The following is a 22,427-nucleotide window of genomic DNA, read 5'->3' as shown; positions in this document are numbered from 1 at the left end:
CAATTTCACAATTTTTCAGGAAGAGAAGGAGTGGGGGAGGCAATTTACATCTATGAGCATGCTGTGCTAAACTTCATCCAGAAAATGTGAAGTCTTGCAGTTGGATCCAAGTATAGCAACCCTCTAAAAGGGACCAAAGTCAAAAGCATTTCTGATGTGCTAAACTATAGTTGATGATAATAGTGACACCTAGCATGCCACCATACCAGAAAGCAAACTGTTCAGGGCAGTAATGTTCTTCCTGTCTCCAATAGCAGCACAGTGTTTATGCACTTCTCAGATCCTGTGTTGTACACACTCTTTTGCCCTACTGTCCCTACCCACTGTGGTTTGCTTCAGCTGTGGAAACAGGAACTGCTGAGTCAGTATGCTGATGAAACTCACACTGCTTTCACACATCTCTGGGGAGGCAGCACAGCAAGGAGGTTGGCAGCAACTTATGTCTTGGAGAAAATACTTGAATTGTCTTACAATTGCCTGAAATAATAATCTGATTTCTTAAAACCTCTCAAACTAAAGCAGGCTTCAGAACCCGAGAAATAGTTGCAGGTGAATGATCATGTGGCATACACAAGCTCATCAAGTGCTTAGAGTTCCATGAATGCAATTTTTCTGGCCTCTCTGTTTATCACCTCAACTGTATTTAGAAAACCAAGATCCAGTTGGCTAAATAAATAGAATAAGGCCATCAAGTTTACCTTACCCTCCTGGTAATGGGGGAGAGCAGGAACCTGCTCTGATTACAGACTCATGTAGAGGTGAAATTGCTCCCTTGGAGCTAGTACAAGGTAGCGGACCCTCAGAAAGGTCAGATTTCCTGAATGGCACAAGTGCCAAAGAGAAAAAGATTTGATCTGACTGCACATCTGAGAGCAAAATATCAAAGGCAGACTAGAAAGTAGCTGAAAGTCAGCTAAAAGTATGGGAAGTGAGACATCAACTAAAGGAGAAGGAAGGAGAAAATTGTTTAAAAATTGTAAAGAGAATCAAACTGGAGAAAATGGAGATATTCCAGAGAACTATTATATGAAGGACATAAATAAGGTCTTATTAACAAGCTCAAAGTGAACACCAGCAGCTTTAGTAGCAAGAACATGGCAGTCAAAAGAGGGAAAAAAATAACTGCTCGGAGTGCTATCACTAAAAAACCCACACCAGCTCACCCAGGGGCCCCATGTCTGCTTTCATTGAAATGAGGTCTGCTTACTTCAGCACCACTGGGGATGCATTTCAATTTTTACACTTATTAGAGGAATTTAACAATGAGTCCATAAGGCCTATTTCTTGTTTTATTCATCATGAGAATGGTTAGTCAAAGCTCAGAGCCAAGATTTGCCTGTTGAAGGCAATGTGGCAACAGAGATGCACATGCATATCCAGCACTTTCAGGAGATGAGTACAGGTAGCATGGGATGTTAGTGGCGTACAAGAAAATGCATCATAAAGGTGAGCTAGAAACAGAAAATAAAGACAACTTGGACAATACAAAGCAAGGAAAAAAAAAAGAGAAAAAAAAAAAGCTGAATTGTCTCCTAAAATGTGCTTCTTGGTGTTTGGAGGACAATCTATTTGGAGGGTTAGAGTACAATGCCTGGATTCTGCAATGTATAAAGAGAGATTGTTAGCATTTATTTTTTGCCTTAGAGACATGAGTAAGTTCATCAAGACTCAGTATGATAGGAAGACAGATTTACTGTGCCTGTGAGACAGATCAAAGTATCACAAACAAAAATTTTCAAAAAAATAAATTCAAACCTTTTTTCTGAGGAAGCAGAAGGAAAACACTGCAGCTTGGTTAGGTAGCTGTGTATGAAGAGAGCCAGAGCTGGAGAAGCAAGCAGGGAGGCACGTGTATGTGCACGCACGTGCCCTGGCACACAAATAAGTGGAATTTGGAGGCCAAGATTCAGATCCATCTTGAGAAAGCTGAGCAAAGATACTGTGGATGCTCACCATGAATCTTGTTACTTGATGTTTATTTTTAATGCTAAGATTCAACCACATGCTGCTCTAAGAGGATTGTTCTGTCAATTTTAGTGCCCATTACATCTCCCAAATTAAGTCCCAGGCACCACTGGGCTGCAGCTTAGCTCATTGTGAGCTGGGGACCTGCATGACTTTGTCCAAGGGCTGAGAGCCGAGAACTCACTCTGAAGATAAACAGAACTGCAGTAAGCACTCCAGCTGTCAGCAGAGGTTTTGCTCAGCATACATCCTCAGCAATTGTTTACAGGGTTAATGATCATCCAGCGGGGGCAAAGACTACTATCATCTAAACCGTAAGAGCTGAGCAGTGTTACAAGTAACCGATTGCCCCAGAAAAACCACTTGCTTTGCTCCAGACTGCAGCTCACCACACTATCACCCAGAAAACACTTTGTAATGAAGTATTGCACAACTACCTATTTTTCCATGTAGAGAATTTCAAGTGTCCATCCTCCACAGACATAACACATTCCTGTAGAACTTCAACATAATACAAATTAATTTATTAAACTCAGTAAATTATTTACAGCTGTTAGCCATGTAGGCCTATTGGTTTGGACAACTATCTGGGAAAGATGTCTAACTTGTACCAGTTGCCCCACCCCTCCCTGTTTATTTTTGATAAAAACAGGCATTGCTGCTAGTATTTCCGTGCTGTACTGTTGAAACACACGTCGGCTCGTTGCTCACGTTACTTACTAAAAGCCAACGGTCTTTGGCCAGCAGCAGCACTACCTCGTTTCAGCCACTAGAGGGTACTGCTGCTCAACATTTGAGTACGGTGTGGGTAATTGCTGTGTGGCTCAGGGGCGGTGCCCTGTCATTTCATCACACACGTAAAACAGATCCACAGTTTCCCGAAGAATGGTCTTTATGATGCTGCGTCTGACTTTAATGCTCATGATTTCAGCACTGCAGAAGGCAATTTTTCAGGGAACAAGAATTGTGTTTAAGATGTCCCACAATGTAGAGCTGCCCCCACATTAGTCATAACTCAGAGAGTGGAAACAGCTTGAATACAGAGACTATCCCATGGATACCATCCTTTCACCTCGGACCTAAACTTTTCCCTTAAGATGCAGCTGCAGAACAGCTCTATTGACAACTGAAAATCCTGGGCATTAATAAATAATGAACGCGGGGCTTCTAATCATGAGCAAATGAAGGTAAAAATAGAGTGGGCAGTGACTACAGCATAGTCCCTGTAATGCCTGATGATCACAAAGCAACGTGATAAAACAGGGCAGAAAAATCCTCTACAAATCCTTTAACATGGGACTTGATAGCAAAAAAACACCTGTGGGACCCAATGACCTGAGGCTGGATTCTTTCCACCCTTCCCATAAAAAGGAACAGCCCCTTGTCTTTGCTGCATCAAGAATGTCTACAGGTAGTCACATATGACAGTCAATTTATTCCAGATTTGTGCATGAGAAGTGCTTAAGCACAGAGTCTGAGATGCTTCTGCTGATTCCATCTAGTGTTGCATGAGGAGTCATTTGTGACTCTGCCAATAGCATAAACCACAGAGCAGATATTGAAAGCAGCTTGAATGCTAAAGCTGGATGCAGATTTAGAGCTTGGCTAAAGCTTGTTACATTGCTGTTGCTTTCACTGGAATTGTATCTGTGGGTTACAAAGTCAAACAGTCTTATTAATGCATTAGCATTTTTAATAAATAGCAAAATGAATCAAAACCTGTCTGACAGCTATTCAGTCCATCAGTAACGCAAGTGTTTCTTTTTGGCAGTGAAATGCCACCGAGCAGCAGCTCAGAAGTGACAAGTATGGAGCCTCACAATTCATCAGCCATCTTCTTTCCCAGTCAGGACCAATTCTTGTCTGTGAAACTTTCAGAGGCTGGCACAGGTTTTGATGGTTAATTTGTTTTCAGATGCTGACCAGGACTGCAAATAATTTCCAGTTGCTATTCATCCTTGCTGATTTAATTCAATAAGGCGGCCAGCAAATACAGCTAATGTTCCTATAAAACAAACTAGCATAAATATGCCAAGGAGAAGATGATCAAGCACCATTGCAACAAACTTCCATTCTTCTGCAGCCTGGGAAAGAAACAAAGGAGATGATGAAAGTTCTACAAAGCCATATTTGTAATTGGAATTCTTGTGATTCACTGTCTTGAACAAGGGAAAAGTTACTCCTAAGTGCCACTACTATTAACTAAAAAAAAATTTACTCATTTTCTTCTCAAACAGGTCAATTGCTGAGAAAGCCTAAGATATCTATAAATGCAAATTTCAAGACTAAGTTGTTTAGAAATCCTGGTGGGCTGGTTCAATTTCATTAAAAAGAAATGTTGAAAATCTTATTTTTTTTAGTCAAATGATTGGTTTTGAAAGAGAGTTGAAAACACTGAAAGCAAAACACTTAGTTTCACCCAACTAGCTTTTGGTTTCTACTACTTTTTCGTTCTCTTGGGATACCTAAGCAATTGTCATTAACTTAGCTCTAGTCCCTGCTTTTCATGCCTAGTATACACTTTAAGGTCTGAGAAAACCTTTTCCATAGCTCCCTTAGTGCTCTTTTCAGTTGTGGGACACTGTGAACCACTCCTTGTGTGATTGTGTTTCCACTGGATGCTTTTGTGTGAACCCAGCACCTTAAGGGCGAGCAGAGCGCAAGGTGGTAAGTGCAGCAGGGCTCATGATTTCCACTCTAACTCTGCTTTATGGAGTGACATGTACTGGCCTAAGGCACCCTCTGATTTTGCCCTGGTTGCATCAAGAAGTGAGAGAGGTTGTAAATTATCTACAGAACACTGATAAACAACACCATTTGTAAGTGCAGAAGTGCACACAGTGAAATGGCAGCCTTCAGAAACCACAACCTTCAGTTTATTTGGGGAACTTGACTTTTGAAACCCCCTGGAAGTGGTATCAGTGGTGTCCAGATTACACAAGCAGCTGGGCTTCACTTCCGAAAGGAGCACCTACCAGTAACCTGAAGACCCTCCTGGTAAGCCTAGGAGGAAGTGAAGCCCAGGGGTGCTGAAGCCGCGCCAGCCCTACTGAAGGTAACACTTTATCTGCAGAGAGTCAAGGGAAATATGAGACTACAGCCAGAGCCATTCCACATGCTCCAGGAATTTCGTCACAGGAACAAATAGTGTGGTGTAAATCCTGCCCCTGGGAAGGAGGTGCCTCCTTTACAAGAGTGTGACCAAATGATGGTCCTGGTAATCACTCTCCACATTTTCAGGCTAGCTTGCAACTCAACAGGAAACATCTAGGATCATTTAGAAAAGTGAAGAAGCAGGACCGAACTACCTGTGCAGAAGCTGTGTGAGCTGTACTAACTGAAACTAAAAGGGGGCTTAATTGCATTGAATGCGCTAGGAGGAGGCAGAGCTAGTTTTTCCTGGGGAATGGTGCCAGATGTGACTCTACATGCATTTATCCTTCCTTTGGCTTGCAATGTGGAAAAAATCAGTAATCAGAGTAGCTCATGACATGATTCACTTAAAGTGACTATTCAGGAGTAAACCAAAACTTTTTTTTTAATTTTTTAAAATCTGAATTATCATTTGTAAGTTAAATGTAACACTTCTCAGATAAAACTACTAGCCTTTGGAGCTCAGCTTGTTTCCTGGCTTCTCGAAAGTAACAGGAGCTTGTTTACCACAGGGGGAAGACATCTGAGTGGGAGACAGGAGGAATGTGTTTTGGAACTTGCTTACAGTTCTTGAAACTGCTTTGTTACTCACAGGCACTCCATCTCTACAGCTTCACATGCCATGTTTAGAAAATAATCTTAGTACTGACACTGGTTTTTTTTTCTTTTCTTTTTTTTTTGGGGGGGGGGGGCGGAGCAAAGATTTAATTGCCATCTGCAACAATTATCTGTTGCTCTTTTTTGACTGCTGCAAGGGGAGACCCTGCTAAAGACAAACCAGCCTTTGGAGTGTTTTTGTGAGGTGGGGTTATTGGGGGGGGGGGGAGGAGGGAGGAAAAAAAAAAGGCAGCAAAAGGCAGCAATTTAAAAAACAAGAAATGAATCATGCACAAAAAATGCCTTACATTGCTGGCGGCTTGGTCTGATTTCATAGTTTCCGCAATGTATTTGATTCCCTCTATAGCATTTTTCACATCTGGATTTCTAGTGAGTGGGGAATAGAAGTTGACCGGCACAGAACCCGGCTTCCCAGAAATTTCAGAAATATCAATATCTTCTGCGAAAATATTCTTGTCTTGTTTATCCCTGGATGGTCGTTTCATTGTAGAGAAAAACATGATGTTTGGGATTGTGTCAATGAAGATCTGAAAACAAAGAGAGAGACGATAGCAACTGCTTGTTGGTGGGGCTGTGTTACAGATGTAGCTGTGTGCTGAACAAAGGCAAGACTCTGCAGTCTCAGATTGCTTCCCATCCTGGATCAGATACAGATTCCCTCTTAGAGTATGTCACAGCCCATGCTTTGGTCACACTGGGGCTTTTGTCACCCTTATGTCCTGGGGCAGATAGGGTCACCCGCAGGCCTGTCATACATTTTCTGGATGCCGTTTCCCCCTTCCGTATAGTGTGTGCCATCTATACATGAAGGGGAGTGTGATGCCCCAGGGCAGACCCTCAGCTAGTGTGACAGAGCTCTGTCAATTCCATGTAATTTAGAACACTGCTTGCAAATCTGTCTGGAAGCATGGACTACAAAGGATCTCTTTTGGCTACTTAGGTTTGAGGTTGCTATTGCAAATGCCCACAACACATGCATATAGAGTTTACAATAATTTCCTTTGGTGTCACAGAGGCTTACTGCCAGAGCAATTTTAAGCATGTGCAGTGTTTGCCTATTAAAAATCTCTCTTACGCAGGGATTGTTCATGCTGCAGAGTAAATCTGATATGAGCTGTAGCCATAAAAGTATAATTAGAAATACACAGAGCAACCTCCTATTCATGTCAGGGTTTAATATTAACCCAGGCAGGGTGAAAAAAGGCAAAAATAAGCTAAATGGATCCTCTTTGGTACTGTCTCACTGGCAAAGAGCCTGTAATGACAAATATTCAATTTTTTTCTACACCTTATGTCTACCATTTAGACTACTAGGCAAGGATCTCCTTGCTTCCCAAGGACTGTATTTATCATAAACTGTATTTACTGGAAACGTACAGAGAAGACCATAGCTTTTGATAAATTGCCTTTTGCAAAATGGGATGCTGAGTGAAGGTACTCCCAAGGGTTTTTGTGCCCTGTACTCACGAGGGCCAGTGAACTTGACCACTGGCAGACAGCAGTGCTTTGCAGTCAGATGGAGAATTAGACCAGGAAAATGTGATTTGAGTCCAGCTGGACATTTTATTTGCCCTGTACCTTCAGCCACCCATGCTTTGCCCTATCTGTTCCCTGCAAGACTCTACCCCAGTAGGCAATTCTGTTACTTAAAGGAGCACTTTAGCAGTCTTGCTGACTTGCACATCTAAAGTACTAAACACTGGCTCTTGTGCCTAGAGAGATTTAACATGATTCAGTTTCTTCCCCAATTCATGCTGACTTTTATTAGAAAACCTGCCAATAAAATATGGAGTGCTCAGTGGAAAGCAGGAAGCACACAAATCCATAGAGCTCACCTTCCTGACCCAGTGTGGCATGGTGTGGGTGCTCGGGGAGCGGTGGTGGGTGTTGATGACGACGACCGTGATGATGATTGAAGCGATGACAAACACCATAGTAAACAACATGTATTTTCCTATTAAAGGCACTGCACTGGAGGTGGAGGGGATCAGCTCCACGATGACCAGAAGGAACACAGTCAAAGACAGCAGGACAGAGATGCTGAGAGTCATTTTTTCACCTGCCATGCAAAAAAACAAAACAGAAAAAACCAAACCCAAACCCCAAACTCCATTGTTGCACTCATCATTCAGTACAGAGAGTATTTATTTGAGAAAGAATGTGGGTGATGGCTATTCACACAGTACATGTGTGCATCTGGAGTGCTATAATTTCTCCCAGCATTCAGAGCAGAAACTTGGTTGTCCAAACCTGAGAGCCTAACACAGAATCAGCTCCAGCATTAAGGTGCAAATCACCAAGTGTGACTGGGCTGAAGTATGGGTGGTGGATGTGGAAAGCTTACTTACCAGGAGTGCTTGGTGGGCTGGGTATTTTGAATGATAAAATATATGCACCAAATTAACACTTGCTCCACACCCTCCTGGGCATTTGCTTGCTGTACTCTCTGGTAAGCTCATGCTGGGCTGAGTGGGCAAACAAAAGCCTAACTTCTAGTATGTAGGATATCAAAACTGAACTACAAAACATGAATCACGGATCTTTTTACTATCCAGTTCAACTTTCTATAAATTTTTCAACTGGATAAAAACCAAACATCAAGTATTTCATAGAAGGAGCTTAACAAAATGAAACTGCATGAAAAGCTGGCACCAGGTAAAATGAATGAAGCTGAGGAACTGATTGCAGGGAGCAAGAGCTACTCAGCAGGGACAAAGGAGGCCAGAACAGACCAGGATGACTCTGTTTCACACAAGGTAATTTTAACAGATAACAAGCTCCCTGCTCTAACACCATGGCAAAGGGCCTCAGTTTCCCCTTCTGTGCTCACTTATTGTGAGATGTGCTAATACACTTCCTACCAACCCACAGCAAAAACATGTAAACCAACTAGCCAAATCTTTGCTTTGTAGAAGTTAACCAGGTAGTTAAGCACTGTCCTCTGGGAAATCAGTCCAAGTTATTTATATCAATAGTTTCATCTTACAGCTTTTGCCCTTTATTTGCAGAATCTTTAGAGCTATTATTTTGAGAGGAAATGTCCTGTTGTAAGTGTGTGCTGCCTTACAAATATTGGTGATTTGAAATACACAGAATTTCTCAGAAACTTGTTAGAAGAGTGATTCCTATGGCAGTTAAATGAACAAAATTAGGTACCTGAATCTGTGGGTAGGTAAAACACAAAGCCAGTTAAAAAGGAGAAGAGCAGGCAGGGAATGATGACATTCACGATGAAGTAGAGGGGCAGGCGCTGCATGAGGAAGTGGTAGGTGATATCCAAGTAAGGGGTGTCAGGGCAGCAAGCATAGTAAACCCAGTGCTTCCAGCCACGGTAGTCTTTCATCACCCACTCCCCACTCTCCATGAAGTTACTCAGGTCTGGACGGTCACTCTCCTGACAGGGAAAAAAAATATCATAAAAAAAGAATTTCTCAATATTAGATGTTCTGCACAAAATCAAAACTTGGCAGTCACTTCGGAGCAAGATTCCAAATAACTCAGGCACTTCATGCATTTTTTGGGAGAAAACCATTCTTGTCTGTGTTGTTTTACCTCAGAATAGCATTCTCCACACACCATTCAAGTAAATATTTTTACAGAAAGAGAATTTTGGAAGCCAAACCAAGAAATTTTGTGCTACACCTACATATAGAGGTCTTATATTTTACAGGTTGTGCCTGCTTGGCTTTCAATCAAAATGAGGTTATACTCTGTTCTAAAATCTGAAATGTCCCTAGAAACATGTCTAGGTCTTTACTGCTTTTCCCGATTACAAACTCTTTGCTTACCGGGTTAATAACAACCATTGTACCATCATATGTCCAAGTTCCCAGCTTCATACTGCAGTTCTGCTGGTCAAATGGGAAGTATGTGACTATAATTTCACAGTAACTTTTAAAAATAGCCGGTGGTGTCCAGGTGATCTGGCCTGTGTGCTCCAGAAGGACTTTGGTGTATTTAACAATGGCAAAATCACCATCTGCACTGCAAAAGGAACAAGGATATTAACAGCAATATGTCAGTGTAATTAACAGTGACAAAAGGATTTCTCTGTCTGTGGATGGGCTGGTCCTCCTGAGACCATTGTGCCTGCTCTTCAAGAAGCTTGCTCCGAGGCACTACACACTGGCCCAGATGTTGTGGGAAAGCAGCCCCACCACAGCAGTGAAACAGGGCAGAGCTACCCCTCCCTTCCCAGGCAGGTGGTGCCCCTTACTTGTTGTAAAGAACAAGGTCTGGCCTCCAGATATCATCAGAGGGGATGCGGATTTTTTTCACGCCGCCATAGTCATCTGGATTCCACTTGAGGTTGACATCTGTCCATTGCTAAAGAGGGAGGATTTCAGCCACTGAGAGCCTCTTCCAGTATTTCAAGTGGTAGTTTTGTTACTTCACAGAGATACGTACTTCCCTTGCTTTGGCACATACAGGTAAACATAAACATATGCTAGTGGGACCTATAGCTAATTTTTTACAGTAACTTAAGTTTTAGTGTAAGAAATACAATGCAAAATGCTTTTCTTAAGGCTCTTGGTATCTACCACATTTTGCTCTTGAGGCCCCCAAAAGAAGAAATGTTCTGCCATCTGACCCACCTGTCCAAGCTGCCCCTGAGAGTATAACAGAGTAGTTAATTCCTGACTGTGCCCAGTGTGTTTATTTGTACTGGATGAAATGCTTAGCAATATTTAGAGTTACCTGTTTCAAGCGTACATTGGTGGTCACAATCTGGTTTACCTCATCCTTAAAAACAAAACAAAACAGGAAAAAAAGAAGGCTGTAGCAGCAAACATCAGGAAAACATCAGAGAAAAACTGTTTCCTTAAATAAATGACAGCATTTGGCACTGTCACATGAGCTAGGCATTCAACATGTGCCAGGTGTTGATACTGTACCACACTGATCAGCTGAATGAGCTGCAGCCCAACGGTGACAACCACAGCATCCCGATGGTCCTCCACCGGGCGCACCACCTTGTTGTAGTCCTTAAACAAGTCCTCAACGAGGCGAGTCTCATGCTCATAGCAGAGGGCACACAGTCCAGCTGTGGAACAGTAGTGTTGGCTTCAGTGAGATGGCAGAGAGGATAGGCTGGAGCACCATGCTCCCCACAGGCTGATGAAGGAAATGCTGTCAACAGTGAGCTGCTGGCAATGGGTTAATGCAGAGTCTGTGGCATGGCTTCTCATCTCAGGTGGGCATTATGTGCATTGCAAACACTATCAGCAGGGGTAGCTACCTATCTGATCTGCAGGTCATTGTAGCAGTAACAACAGCCTTCAACCAGGAAATGGGCAAAACCAAACAGCTGTGATTTTGAACATCAGATTGAGAATTAGGAATCTCCTCCAGGCTCTCCCAACTGCCATATGTGTTTACATGCAGTGCTTGTGGACAGTTAGGCATAGAGAACACCCTTAATCGGGGATTTCCAATGACTTCACAATTAATTCCACAGGCTTGCCCGTAACAGTAACATTAAAAGATAGGACCAAGCACTACAGTCATTGATGTGAAAGTATCATCCAGACTCCCTGCATCTGAAGTTTAAGTAGAGACAGAGCTCTTCTTCACGATGGAAGTTGCTCAGGTTGTATTTGTGGTGAGAGAGAAGGAAACCATTTACAATTCCCAGGGACACTCTCAAGCTGCCCTTGACCAGCTCTGCCCACATACTGCTCAGCTTGTTTTGGCAGTGCTACCTGTAAAGAGCCTGTGTAAGAAGAGCATCATGAGTGAAAATGGCTGGTAGCAGCTTTGTTTCGGTGCACCTTCAGCAGTGCATGTGCATGGCATTGTACTCCAAAGAGGGGAAGGCTCAGATTCCCACCTCACAGAAAAATGAGAGGACTCCATTTCCAGATTGCCTGTGGCTCAAAGAGCAGCTGCATCATGTACCTGGACTGTAGCTGCTTCACTGTGGCAGGAGAGTAAAGCAAATGAAAGAGTGGCTTAGGGATTTTTTCTGTATGTACCCCTTTTTAAAGGTAGCTGGAGGGACTGGGACAGCAGAGCATTGCTGCAAGAGTTTTTGTCAGATCCTATCCTTACATTCCCATCTCAGTTTTAATTGTGGGCCATTGGAGTCAAAAAGAATTTTGCTGCTGACACCAAACTAAGCCAGGATTTCCTCATTTCCTAAATGACTTCTCATCAGCTCCTTTTATATGGTTGAGCTGAGATGCCAAGGATTCTGTCTCAGTCCTGTCCTGCCATGAGACAGCATTAAAATACTTGGATGACACTGTGAAAAGCTGTCTGACACAAGCAAGCACTGCCTGCTGCCCCTGCCAGGAGACTGGGCTGGGGTGGGCAGGAGTCATCCTTCAATTTTTAAGGTACAATCACAGCATCGTATCTAAGTCAAGTTCTTTGCTGTGCTTTATTAATCCAATTAAAATTCTTCATATTGGTACCTTCTGGTGTGACTTGGTAGGAATTTAGTATACTGCTTGAACTTGGTGAAAAGTTTTTTAGGATTAAAAAAATACTCTTTTTTTATAAGAGAGCTTAAAAATACGCACAGCTGCAACTAATTCTTGCTTCCCTGTTAGTAGTCCCACAACTTGAGGAAATTTCTTGTAATGAATTTCAAGCCATGATCCTTTCACACAGTTTGAAATACACATAACACCAGAGTAAATGGAAATGGAAGCATGTCAAGAAGATGACAGACAGAAAAACAATTTAACACAAAAACTTCTCACTTCAAAGTAGCTAGCATCTAAAATTACAAATACACAGGTTGTTACCAGTGCACTCCAAAGCTCTCTTTTAAATTATTTGGTGTGTTCATAAAACCTTATCAGTAGGACAGACTGCTCATAGGACACACATTCACACATACTCAGGAAGGAGCTGACCCCCATTCAAGGCAACGACTGAAACACGTTTACCTGTATAGATGAGGAGGAGTATGTGAGGGACCTTCATCGTCCTGGCTCCTTCTTGCTGCAGTCATACAGACAGAGGCACAAAAGTACCTTTAAGTTCTCTTCAGAATAGAGCTGTATTGCCTCCTGCCAGAGTGCTGGTGAAATATAACCACCAGGTATTGATTTACAGCAGCTGTTTTAGGGAATGACAGCTGAGGGTTGCTGGGCCATGGGGTTGGAAGTGGGAACACAATGTGTTTCACCAGTCAAATATCTTCTGCAGTTTACAGACAATAATTTTTTTCTAAGTGGCAATGTGATCTCTTACTTAATAAACAAATAAATATAAACAAAGATAAGAAAATATTATCTGCAGAGTAGTGGGACATCTCAGACATTTCCTGAGCTAGAGACCAAAGCTGTGCACCATCATTTTTGATGAGAGCAACTTGCCAAAACTAGGATTTTGTTTCTCTGAGGGAAAGCAGATCACAGTCATTTATTTCTGAAACACCCTCAGCAGCATACAGACTGTGCGCTCAGATGAGGCTGCTTCTTTTGCTTCACAAATGGATGAGAAGTCTTTGAAGAAGTGAACAGATATGTTCAGGAGAGATCTGTCTTCTTGAACCTACTGGGATTTTCAGAGGTACTCAGTAGGTTCCCCCTTTGAAAGCTATTAACAAAACCTAAGTAACCTGAAGTTAAGAAGGAAACCCCCCCCATAGATACCTATAGGCTTACTGAAGTGTGAAAGGCAGACGATAGGAGTATGTGTGGTTTCTATAACACGGCAGGTCCAGTGTATCCTGGAGGGTATGCTAGTGCTTGCTCAGTGTTATCATAAATCACCTGGAAAAGGGGCAAAAAGTGAGGTATTTTGTAGTAATAATTATGCCGGGTAGCAAAGAAGATGACCAACTGTGAAGAATTTTAATTTTTATATATATATATATATGCATTTATATATATATACATACACACGTAAAAATAAAATGTCTACATGATGAGCTCCTCTGAGCACACTGATATAATTCAGGAACAAAATCTTGAGACAGATAGTTCCATGAAATGCTCAGTAGCATGAGAAATCCAAGTCCATGTGTTCCTAGAAAAAGAGATGAAGCTAACAGGAAACATACTACTTTAAGTTCAGTGTTCTGAGTGTTCTTTGCAGTTCTGGCCCTCTGGTTTCAAAAGCAGGCTTTCAAAAAGCTGTGAAGAAAGTGACAGCAACATCCAGACAAATGTGTTTCCATACCTGGAAAGGATAGGTAGTATGAACCTTCAGTATGAAAGAGAGAGAAGCCAGTAAAAGAAAGGGCTTTGGTAGGGTCTTTAAAGTTACAAATGGCCTGGAGAAGGCAATTTTTATTCACTCACTGAAAGAAAAAGAGGATATTGAAGGAAACCTGAGTTGATAGGCTTAAATGAGACACTTCTTCACACAGCATGGCCATTGTGGAACTCAGGACCACAGGAATTCCTGGCAGCCAGAAGTTTGTGTGTATTCAGAAAATACACCCAATTCCCAGAGTCTGAGGCAGCATCCTGGGGAAATACTGCTAAACACTCGCCCTGTTCTCGCACTTTTCTGGAGGCACCTGCTGTTTGGAGACATTGCCACAAGTGCATTGCCACAGCCACTCTTAAACACTCCTCCAAAATTTCCTTTTCCAGAAGACATTCCCCACAAAACCCTTTCTTAGCAAACCTTTCTTAGAGGCAAACTCTGAATAACATCAGATATGCCTTCTAATTTTTATATATACTCTTTTTATTGTGACAGCTGGTTTGGTGCTTTATGCTGGATACTTTTTATTGGTAATAATAATCATCATCATCACCACCACACTGCCTTACCATCCCTTCCTCCCTAACTCAGCATTCAGCTCTCGATCTGTCCTTGTTCCTGCCCTGTGCCTTGGCCAGCAGCTCCCATTGTTTCAGCTATCTTGTTTCAAACAAGTGGCTGGCTGTTTCCAATCTTAATCCTGGGGCAGGCAGCTGCTGTGTTCATCATAGATACAATTGCATGAGGGCATTGCAGGAATGTTGATGCTGTCCCTCTGGATCCTTTCAGGGTCTCTCAAAGCATTCCTGTCCACCCATGGCAGGGCTGGCAGGTTCACTCCAAAACAGATGGAGGAGAGGGTTCTCATGCTCTTTGGCAAATTATAGCTCTTGAGCAACATAAAAGGATCTAATTTCATGGAAGCGGCAGGATGCAGAATCTATAGGAGCCCCAGAAAGTCTGCAGCCTTAGCATATTTATTTTGCTTGCAGCTGAGCTGACCTGAGAACAGCCTGCATGAAGGAAGCAGAAGTGAAATTAAGGGAAGAAAAAAGCAAAACAAAACAAAAAACAGAGAAAAGGGAGATGTGTCATCAGGGAAATGGAGGGCACAAAAGCTGAAAAAATAATAGGAGTGATCATTTGGGGGCTTTTAGCTTACAAACACCATAGAAGCATTTAAAAATGCATTTTGGTATCAGAAAAATGGCATTGTCAGTGACAGTAGATTATGGCAGCACTGGATACAGGAAGACAGATGGTTAGACAAGTAGTTTGTGAGTTTGCCATGTGTTTGTTACCAGATTGCCACTAGTTATAGACCGCATGGTACACGTTTCCCGCTGGAAGCCCTCACAGGAGCCTGGCAGCTCTCAACTATTGCCACCAGATGGCAACAGATGGCTACAAAAGATGCAGCGGGCAGGCGGCGGGTGTACAGGAGGGCATGGTCGCATAATGATCTGCTTAGCAAGACCAAAACAGAGGCAGAAAATATTTTCAAAGAAAAAACGCGTTCAAGGAATTAACGACGGCCTTGAAATGGACTGTACGCCCTCTGTTGATTCCAGAGCCCGTAAGGACACGCTAAGCTTTAATACACACATCAGTATGTACTGACAGCTAAGATAGAATTCCACAAATCAAGACATCCAAAGCTGCAGTTTCGCATACCGTGACACACCTCAGCCCTCTTGCAAATATATTTTATCCCCGTGGGTATTCGTAGCATTTTGTTTTCAGCATATCTTTTATTTGGTTTTTATTACACAGGCCAAAGAAATTAAAAATACCGAAAGCTCACTCAAAAGTGGTGATATCAATCTCTGCAGTTACAGAGCTTACAGTTTATAGCAAAGATGTGGTGGACATTTATGTAATCAGAAATAGGCTTTCTGAAAAAAGGACTTGAGCCTGGAAAGAAGGAGAAGAACAAGAAAAAAGTTTACAGTCAAACAGAATCCACAGTGACAAAATACACAGAGCACAAGTGTTAAGCTATTGCAGGTGAGGAGAAATACTGCACCTTTTTAAACTGGCATCAACCCTCATGGTCATGCTGCTCAAATGAAAATGACACTGGCAATGGAGACTCATTTGCCCAACCTAAGCAAGGCAAGTACAGCACTGAGAAAGGAGATCAGCAGCAACTGAAAAGACAGTCTGGTGAGAGACAAAAGCTAATCAGCCACAAGGTGTCAGAGGAATTGATAAGTAGTTTGCAACTTCACGGTCTTGTTCCATTATGGAAACTCCAGGAAACTGGTCCTGGAGATGAATAAAGTTACTGAATAAAGCAGCTCCAGCTATCATCACTGACCAGGTTGCTCCTAGGGCTCCTGAGTACTAGTGTTTATCCCTGCGACCTAGGTTAATCATGATGAAGAGCAAAACAACATAAGGCATGTCTGTTAGATGTAAGATTTGCTCTGCCCGCTCCTGTAGGCCACTCTATCAGACCAGCAGCTTGTGTGAACCATGCTAGAGCGGTAAGGACAGCAAAGAAACTGGTTTGCTGATTCATCCCTTCCTTAAGACTTTCCTGCACAGCAGAACTCCTCAGATGCTCTGCTTCTGTGATCAGGAAAAGTCTCATTCACACATGGTTGCTGCCAGGTAACCTGTATCTATTTAAAACTCTGCCTTTTCCCAGCAGCACAAGTCTGGAACATGCTCTTGGCCTGGTAGAAGATGCCACTGCTGACCTGTTCTGAACTGTGTCTGCAACCAACAGACATGAGTTTTCTCTCTGCAGATACACAAAATCTCCACAAAGCACAGGAGTCTGGCAGCTGATAGTAAAACTGGGCAGAGAGAGTGGCCCCAGGTGTCAAAGCTGGGATCCAGATCTAACACATTTTGGCCAGTGGTCTGAAGTTCAGAGTTTTCTTGAAGACATTTTGATAGGAGCTCCACTATACAGCCAGAGGAAAGAAGAAATGTCAATGTGGGAAGTATATTATAATGCTTAAAGGCTGATGCACTGGTTAGATGCTTCTCTTTTCCAGTTCACAGGTAAATAAATAAATTAAAAATAAATAATCACATTTCAGCTCAGCTGAAACAGGCTCTGCTCTGATTGCTGGCCCATAAGGACATAGTTAACTATAAACCTTTTGCAATGTCATCACTCCCAAATACAAAAGCAATTAACTCCTGGAACATGCAGCATCCCACAGCACAATCCCCACTTTGGCCCCAGCTACACGATGAGAGCACGAATGTCCACATGGAGATCATCAGCTTCTAGTGGAGTGCCTGTGTCACCATGGGAGGCAGGCACACTAAACTATGCCACATCACACCTGTGCTAAGTGCAATTAGGATAAACTTTCATGACCCTGAGAACACCTCCATAAGCCTGTGAGAGCCCTGGCATATCTAGCTTCAAGGAGCAAATTCTCTCATTGCTAGTACTGGCTGCACAAGCACATAGAAACAAGTTTATTTTAATTCTGCAAGCAGGCTGAGTGGCAGAGTACTCTCTCCCTGCACACACTGTGTGTCACCTCCCAAAGGCCTCACTGATCCCAGAAAAAACTGAACTGAGGTCTCTACAAAGCATGCCTCTCACCCAGAGCTGCAGTGGTTGCCCCACTGTGATGAGCTGTCACAGCATTTTAAAACAGAAAACACCATCCTCTACCCATGCTGTCCATTAGCTCCTGCACATGACACACCTGGATTTGTTGATGTGTGCTTTACCTAGGACTGACCTTGTGCCACATGCACTTTTATTACTTCAGCTGGGATTTTTGCCAGCACACACAGAGCATTTTGTTGATAATTAGTGGAAAATACTGACTTCTGTGGTGCCTGGGGTGTAGCTCTCACCTGTCACACAAAGTTTATCTCACCTCCTTGCCAGGCTGCAAGAAATTTGCTAGGTTCCTCTTGTGTTGGACAACAGGGAACTTACAAGCTCGTATTTGTATAAAGCAGAAAACCAAAAACATACATGCAACTCAAGGAACACATTTAAAGTGATAACCAAAGTATTAAAAGGCCTCACTTTTGGAGAATGTTTTGCAGTGCATGGTGGCTCTGGGTTCCTGCAGAAGGGGTGGAGGCTTGCAGCAACAAGGCACATTTGGGTAGGGCTGAATGCTTTGCAGAAGTCAAAAGGAGTTTCTCACTCTGCTGACAGCCAACACTAACTTTGTGCTCATAATTGCACATGAAGTCAAATTCCAGATTTCCCTGCACACCAATATTTGGGATTTAACAGGAGTTCAAAACATTACCTTCAAAATAATTGGGGGAATATCTTGGTAAATGCAGACAACAGCAAGGAGAGCCATGTAACACAAGCAGGGCATGAGCAATGGCAGGGTAACAGCTATGTGAAAGAAACCAAGAGCGGAGTTCTAGATTAACAATTCTTAACAAAGTCTGGTTTTCAGATTAGCTTAATTGTGGAAGTCACCCTCCTAGCAGACAAAGGCCACATCTACACTTGAATTGTCACACAGCCCTTGAGTCTGCATTCTGTTTTCAAGCAAACAGTCCGCATTCACAAACAGGAAAAGCTTACAGCACAGTGAAGTGTGGTGCGGCAAAGTGGCTTAGAGCCATTTGTGCCCAGGTGACACCTATTGTTCTGTATGGTGTCCATCCAATCCATACTGCCTTCACTAAGAGAATACTCCACATGAACACGTTCCTTGGCCAGTTTTCCTGGCTACTTTAGATAGTTCTGAAAACTTCATGACGCCTTTACTCTCTTCTCTTTCTGCATCCCCTGCATTTGCAGGTCACTGGTGATGCACTGGAGTGAGTATTGGGACTGACTGCTACCTGTCCTGGAAGCTTTAGACAGCAGCAAGAGCCTCATTTATCTGTCTGCTTCTGGTGTGTTCACATGCCAGTGTAATGGGGGGAAAAGAAAAAGGTGGTGGGGGGGGAAGGGGGAAGGGAATCAACATGTCACTTTTTGGTACACAGACCATTGGTGCCATCCAGCAACTGAGAGTAGGTAACATTTGCACTCCCAGGTTCTTCTTAGTATCTCTAAGTAAATACAAGCAGATTAATAAGAACCAAAGAAATGACAAAGAATGTTTGAGCCATTTAAATCTTTTTATGACACAGAGAACAAAAATTTCCATAGATGTGGCAAATATTCACTAGTATATAGATCAGCTGCCTTCCATCCTGTTACAAAATGAACACACCTTCAAGAAGCAGGGAAGTGCAGGGTGCCCCACTGGCACCATGCTGGCCTCTGCGAAAGGTGACAGCAATGAATGGTGCCAGTATGCCTACACTGCTTCTGATCCCTGCCTGCCAGCAGTGGTAGTCACTTGGGAAGCTCTGAGCTGGCACCATTAGGTGAAGTGAAGCATTTGGTATGTTATGGTCACTTTCCAAAGTGCATTTGCCTCTTCATTTCTGATACTGGAGCAAATCTTTGACTGGGGCTCTGGGAAGCTTTAGTGGGGTGGGGAGTTAGTCAGGTCAGAGCTCACTGTTGAAATTACTAGTAACAGAAGGAGACTTGAGTGTAGGCACACTAGCAGATTAATTTTCTGGTTTTAATTAACACTGTCAGCAAAATGACACCATGGCTTAAGAGCGAAGCTAAACCCAATATCAGAGCTGCAGATGGAAAAGGGGGCGTTTCCTCCCACCAGCACAAGAGAAGCAGAGTGTCAGATCCCTCCTAATGCTGGGAGAGATTTTCAAACCAAGGACATTCACTGACCACAGCCAGCTCACAATTTCTATGGAGTGCCTCCTACTTTTTCTATAGCCTCCTCCACTGCCTTATCAGGTAATGCCAAGTCACTGCTTTGCTGTAACTTCAGACTAACCTTTCTGGATTTACTTCACAGAGAGAGGACTTCAAAGTAAGCTGTGGGCAGACCACAACTCTTCCTCCAATGCGGAGCTGTAGAGACTCAGCATTAAACCATATCTGAAATGATTCAGAATGGTGAGCCAGACAGAAAGGATTGCTGTACATGGACTACAGGCTGTTGTGGGTTTTTTGGTTGGCTTTGTTTTGTGTGTGACACAAATTTGAAAAAACAGAGTATCCACTGCATTGTAACACAACTGGAAACAAAGGCTTTTCTCCGAAAGCCCAGATCGTGTGTGGGTTGGGGAACTACTTCCAGGAGAAGTTCAGAATTTTCTGTGGGGAAGTTGTGTGCAAGTGTCATTGCAATTCACCTAGGGAACAGCTTGCAACAGACGCTACAACTCCTATTTGATTATTGGCCTCTGTCTACTTTTAATCAGGGTGCTCAGCAAGGCTTCAGATCTGTACTGTACCATGTTTGTGGTGTCTAACCCACCTTGCAGCAATCTCAGTGTACCTGTATTCCAGTAGTTTACTGGAAGATATTACGTGAGAGTTATTGCATGGTACAAATGACATATGTCCAGCCTCATGATGCTGGAGAACATGCAAAAGGATAAAAGAACAAAAAGCAATTAAGAAAAAAAAAAAAATGTCTCCTTTTCCCATTTTAAGGAATTGAGTAAGTGCTGGAAATGAAAAACAGCATCATGCTGTAGCAAATTATTCTGAGTTTAGTGAGTGATTCTCCAAGTAATCTTTAGCATACACCACCTTATTAATAGTAATCTACAAAATGAGTTTGTGCAATCCTGTTTGCATTACTGACATGGTTAACAGTAAGGCATGATAAAAAAGAGGCAAAGAGCTAAAGCTTAGCATTCAAACTCTAGGCTTGATAGCAAAACCCAAAAAATTACAGGCAATATAGTGCTTGAAAATGAATCCTAGTTGGCTGCCAAATATATTTTTCAAAACAATGCCTAATTGCCTCAGGAAATACATTAATCAAAGGATCCCAGAGGCTTAGGAACCATTTGTTCCAACGCACCAAGGCAGAGTAGCAATAAAGATCTGAGTAGTACATGTCGCTGTATATGTAATTGAGACAAAACACTTGCATGAGAAATAGGAAAGGATACTTAAGAAAAAACTCTTAAATTCTTTAAGCAGTTTATTCACTTCACTCTCATGAGAGATCAAATCAGAAAAACTGCTACTCTGGCCATGAAACCAGCAACATGAATTGTGTTGTCCAAGTGGAGAGGGCACCAAGAATATCTCTGTGGTGTGGCCCAGACCATGTAGAGAGCAGATCAAGTCAGCAGGAAGAAAGGGTTGGTCTCCAGAAGGGCTCTGGAGAACAGTATAACCTGAAAAGCCCATGACCAGATGCAGAGCATGCTGAGCAATGTAAGAAGAGTTGGATTATTTGATGTACATGTTAGGCTTCCTTCCCTTAGCACATCAGGCTGAAGTCCTCGGATCCTGTTGGAGGCAGAGCTCGAAGTGCTAGCCAGCCCAGTGCAAAAGACAGGGGACCCTGAGGAGTTTTGTTGGAGATGCAGTAACAAGCCTTGCACCCAGCTTCCCATGGCCTGCTTTCAGGCACACGGCCCCTGCCAATTACTTACACTCCTGGTAGCGTGCGAGTGAAGCAGAAAACACTCTTGACTTACATGGTTTGCTCAGCAATTGCTTTAATCCACAACACATCTCCTAACCATCCTTCTCTTGCATTGCATAAACTCTCTAGGGCTGATGTTCAGTTGCTAAGCAGTAATTTTGCATGACTGAAAAAGAAATTCATGATTGCTGGGTTCACTAAATGTTTTTTTCTTTCTTTTTTTTTCCCCCCTCTTACTGCAATATAATTATAGCTATAATAAAAACATTGCAGAACATTCACTGGCATGCAAAAATTAGGTCAGGAACAGAGCAAGTATATTATATATGCCTTTTAGAAGCCATTAATTCTTCCTTTGCCATCAGATGGGGAAGGGCAGGCAAAGCTTGGCACTGCATAAAATCATAGCTAACAGGTTTTGCCATACTGTCAGCTGATATGGCATCAACAGAAACTTGCATTCTTGTTTCAGAAGGCGGCTCGCTACCCTTATCACAGAGTTCTTCTAAAACCTCTTCACAGGCTCCCTGCATGCAGCCTATCATGTTTTCCTTCTGCCTTGCCCTCTGAAATGGCAATGTTGACAGGCCCCATGTAATAAACTGTATATTTCTATATATGTTACTGTTTAATATTTTAGGAGGTGGTATTTCCAAACACTGCCATAACCTATGTACAAAGTGTACTTTCAGATTCCGTTACTCGGTTGTGAGTTACCACATATGAAGACAGTTAAACGATGTAAGCACAGATCTAAGAATTTCCAGCACAGCGATTAAAATTAAAAGTAAAGGTGCCATGATCTCCAGTTTCCCACAAGGAGGATTCTGTAGCAAATTAGTCAGATACTCACAGCTTGCTCCTTTGTCCAGTACCTTCCCAGATGCTGTGACTATAATTCAAGTGGCTCTTGGCTCAGAGAGGGCTAGGGGGCCTATCTCTCTTGTGTGCTCCATTGCCAGGCTGTAGGCTTTCTGTGGCTCTTCTAAGAGCCAGTTTTCTTGGAGCTTTTCCCCTTTCTGCCTTGGTCCAGGTGCAAGGCCCAGGTGTAGCTTGTTGCCTGTTAGGACAAGCTCTTCAGATGCAGCTTGG

The 22,427-nt window shown here is 42.8% G+C and overlaps 1 protein-coding gene across 1 annotated transcript; it reads right to left on the bottom strand.

Moving 5' to 3' along the window:
* Positions 1–1,175: 1,175 nt before the first annotated feature.
* CHRNA1 (cholinergic receptor nicotinic alpha 1 subunit) lies at positions 1,176–12,720 on the bottom strand. The gene is made up of 9 exons (XM_068138545.1): positions 12,633–12,720; positions 10,632–10,780; positions 10,435–10,479; positions 9,953–10,062; positions 9,525–9,720; positions 8,893–9,130; positions 7,572–7,795; positions 6,024–6,263; positions 1,176–4,049 (listed from the first exon to the last, which is right to left on the bottom strand). Exons 1-9 carry the CDS (start codon positions 12,667–12,669, stop codon positions 3,918–3,920), a joined length of 1,371 nt encoding a protein of 456 aa, XP_067994646.1. The 5' UTR covers positions 12,670–12,720; the 3' UTR covers positions 1,176–3,917.
* Between the last annotated feature and the right edge of the window lie 9,707 nt (positions 12,721–22,427).

This window comes from Melanerpes formicivorus, unplaced genomic scaffold (assembly GCF_026170545.1).
Source record: "Melanerpes formicivorus ecotype bairdi unplaced genomic scaffold, bMelFor1.0.p_v2 SCAF_5, whole genome shotgun sequence".
In the NCBI taxonomy this organism is placed as follows: Eukaryota; Metazoa; Chordata; class Aves; order Piciformes; family Picidae; genus Melanerpes; species Melanerpes formicivorus.
This window is presented reverse-complemented; position numbering and strand designations above follow the sequence as displayed.

Bases quoted from the DNA above. Each gene is read 5' to 3' on its own strand.
- CHRNA1 (XM_068138545.1), bottom strand. From the start codon at position 12,669: ATGAAGGTCCCTCACATACTCCTCCTCATCTATACAG. The intron at 10,480-10,631 runs GTACAGTATCAA...TTTGTTTTTAAG, and splicing joins TCATTCAGCTGATCAGTGTG to GATGAGGTAAACCAGATTGT. The intron at 10,063-10,434 runs GTAACTCTAAAT...CTCCCTCTTTAG, and splicing joins CCAATGTACGCTTGAAACAG to CAATGGACAGATGTCAACCT.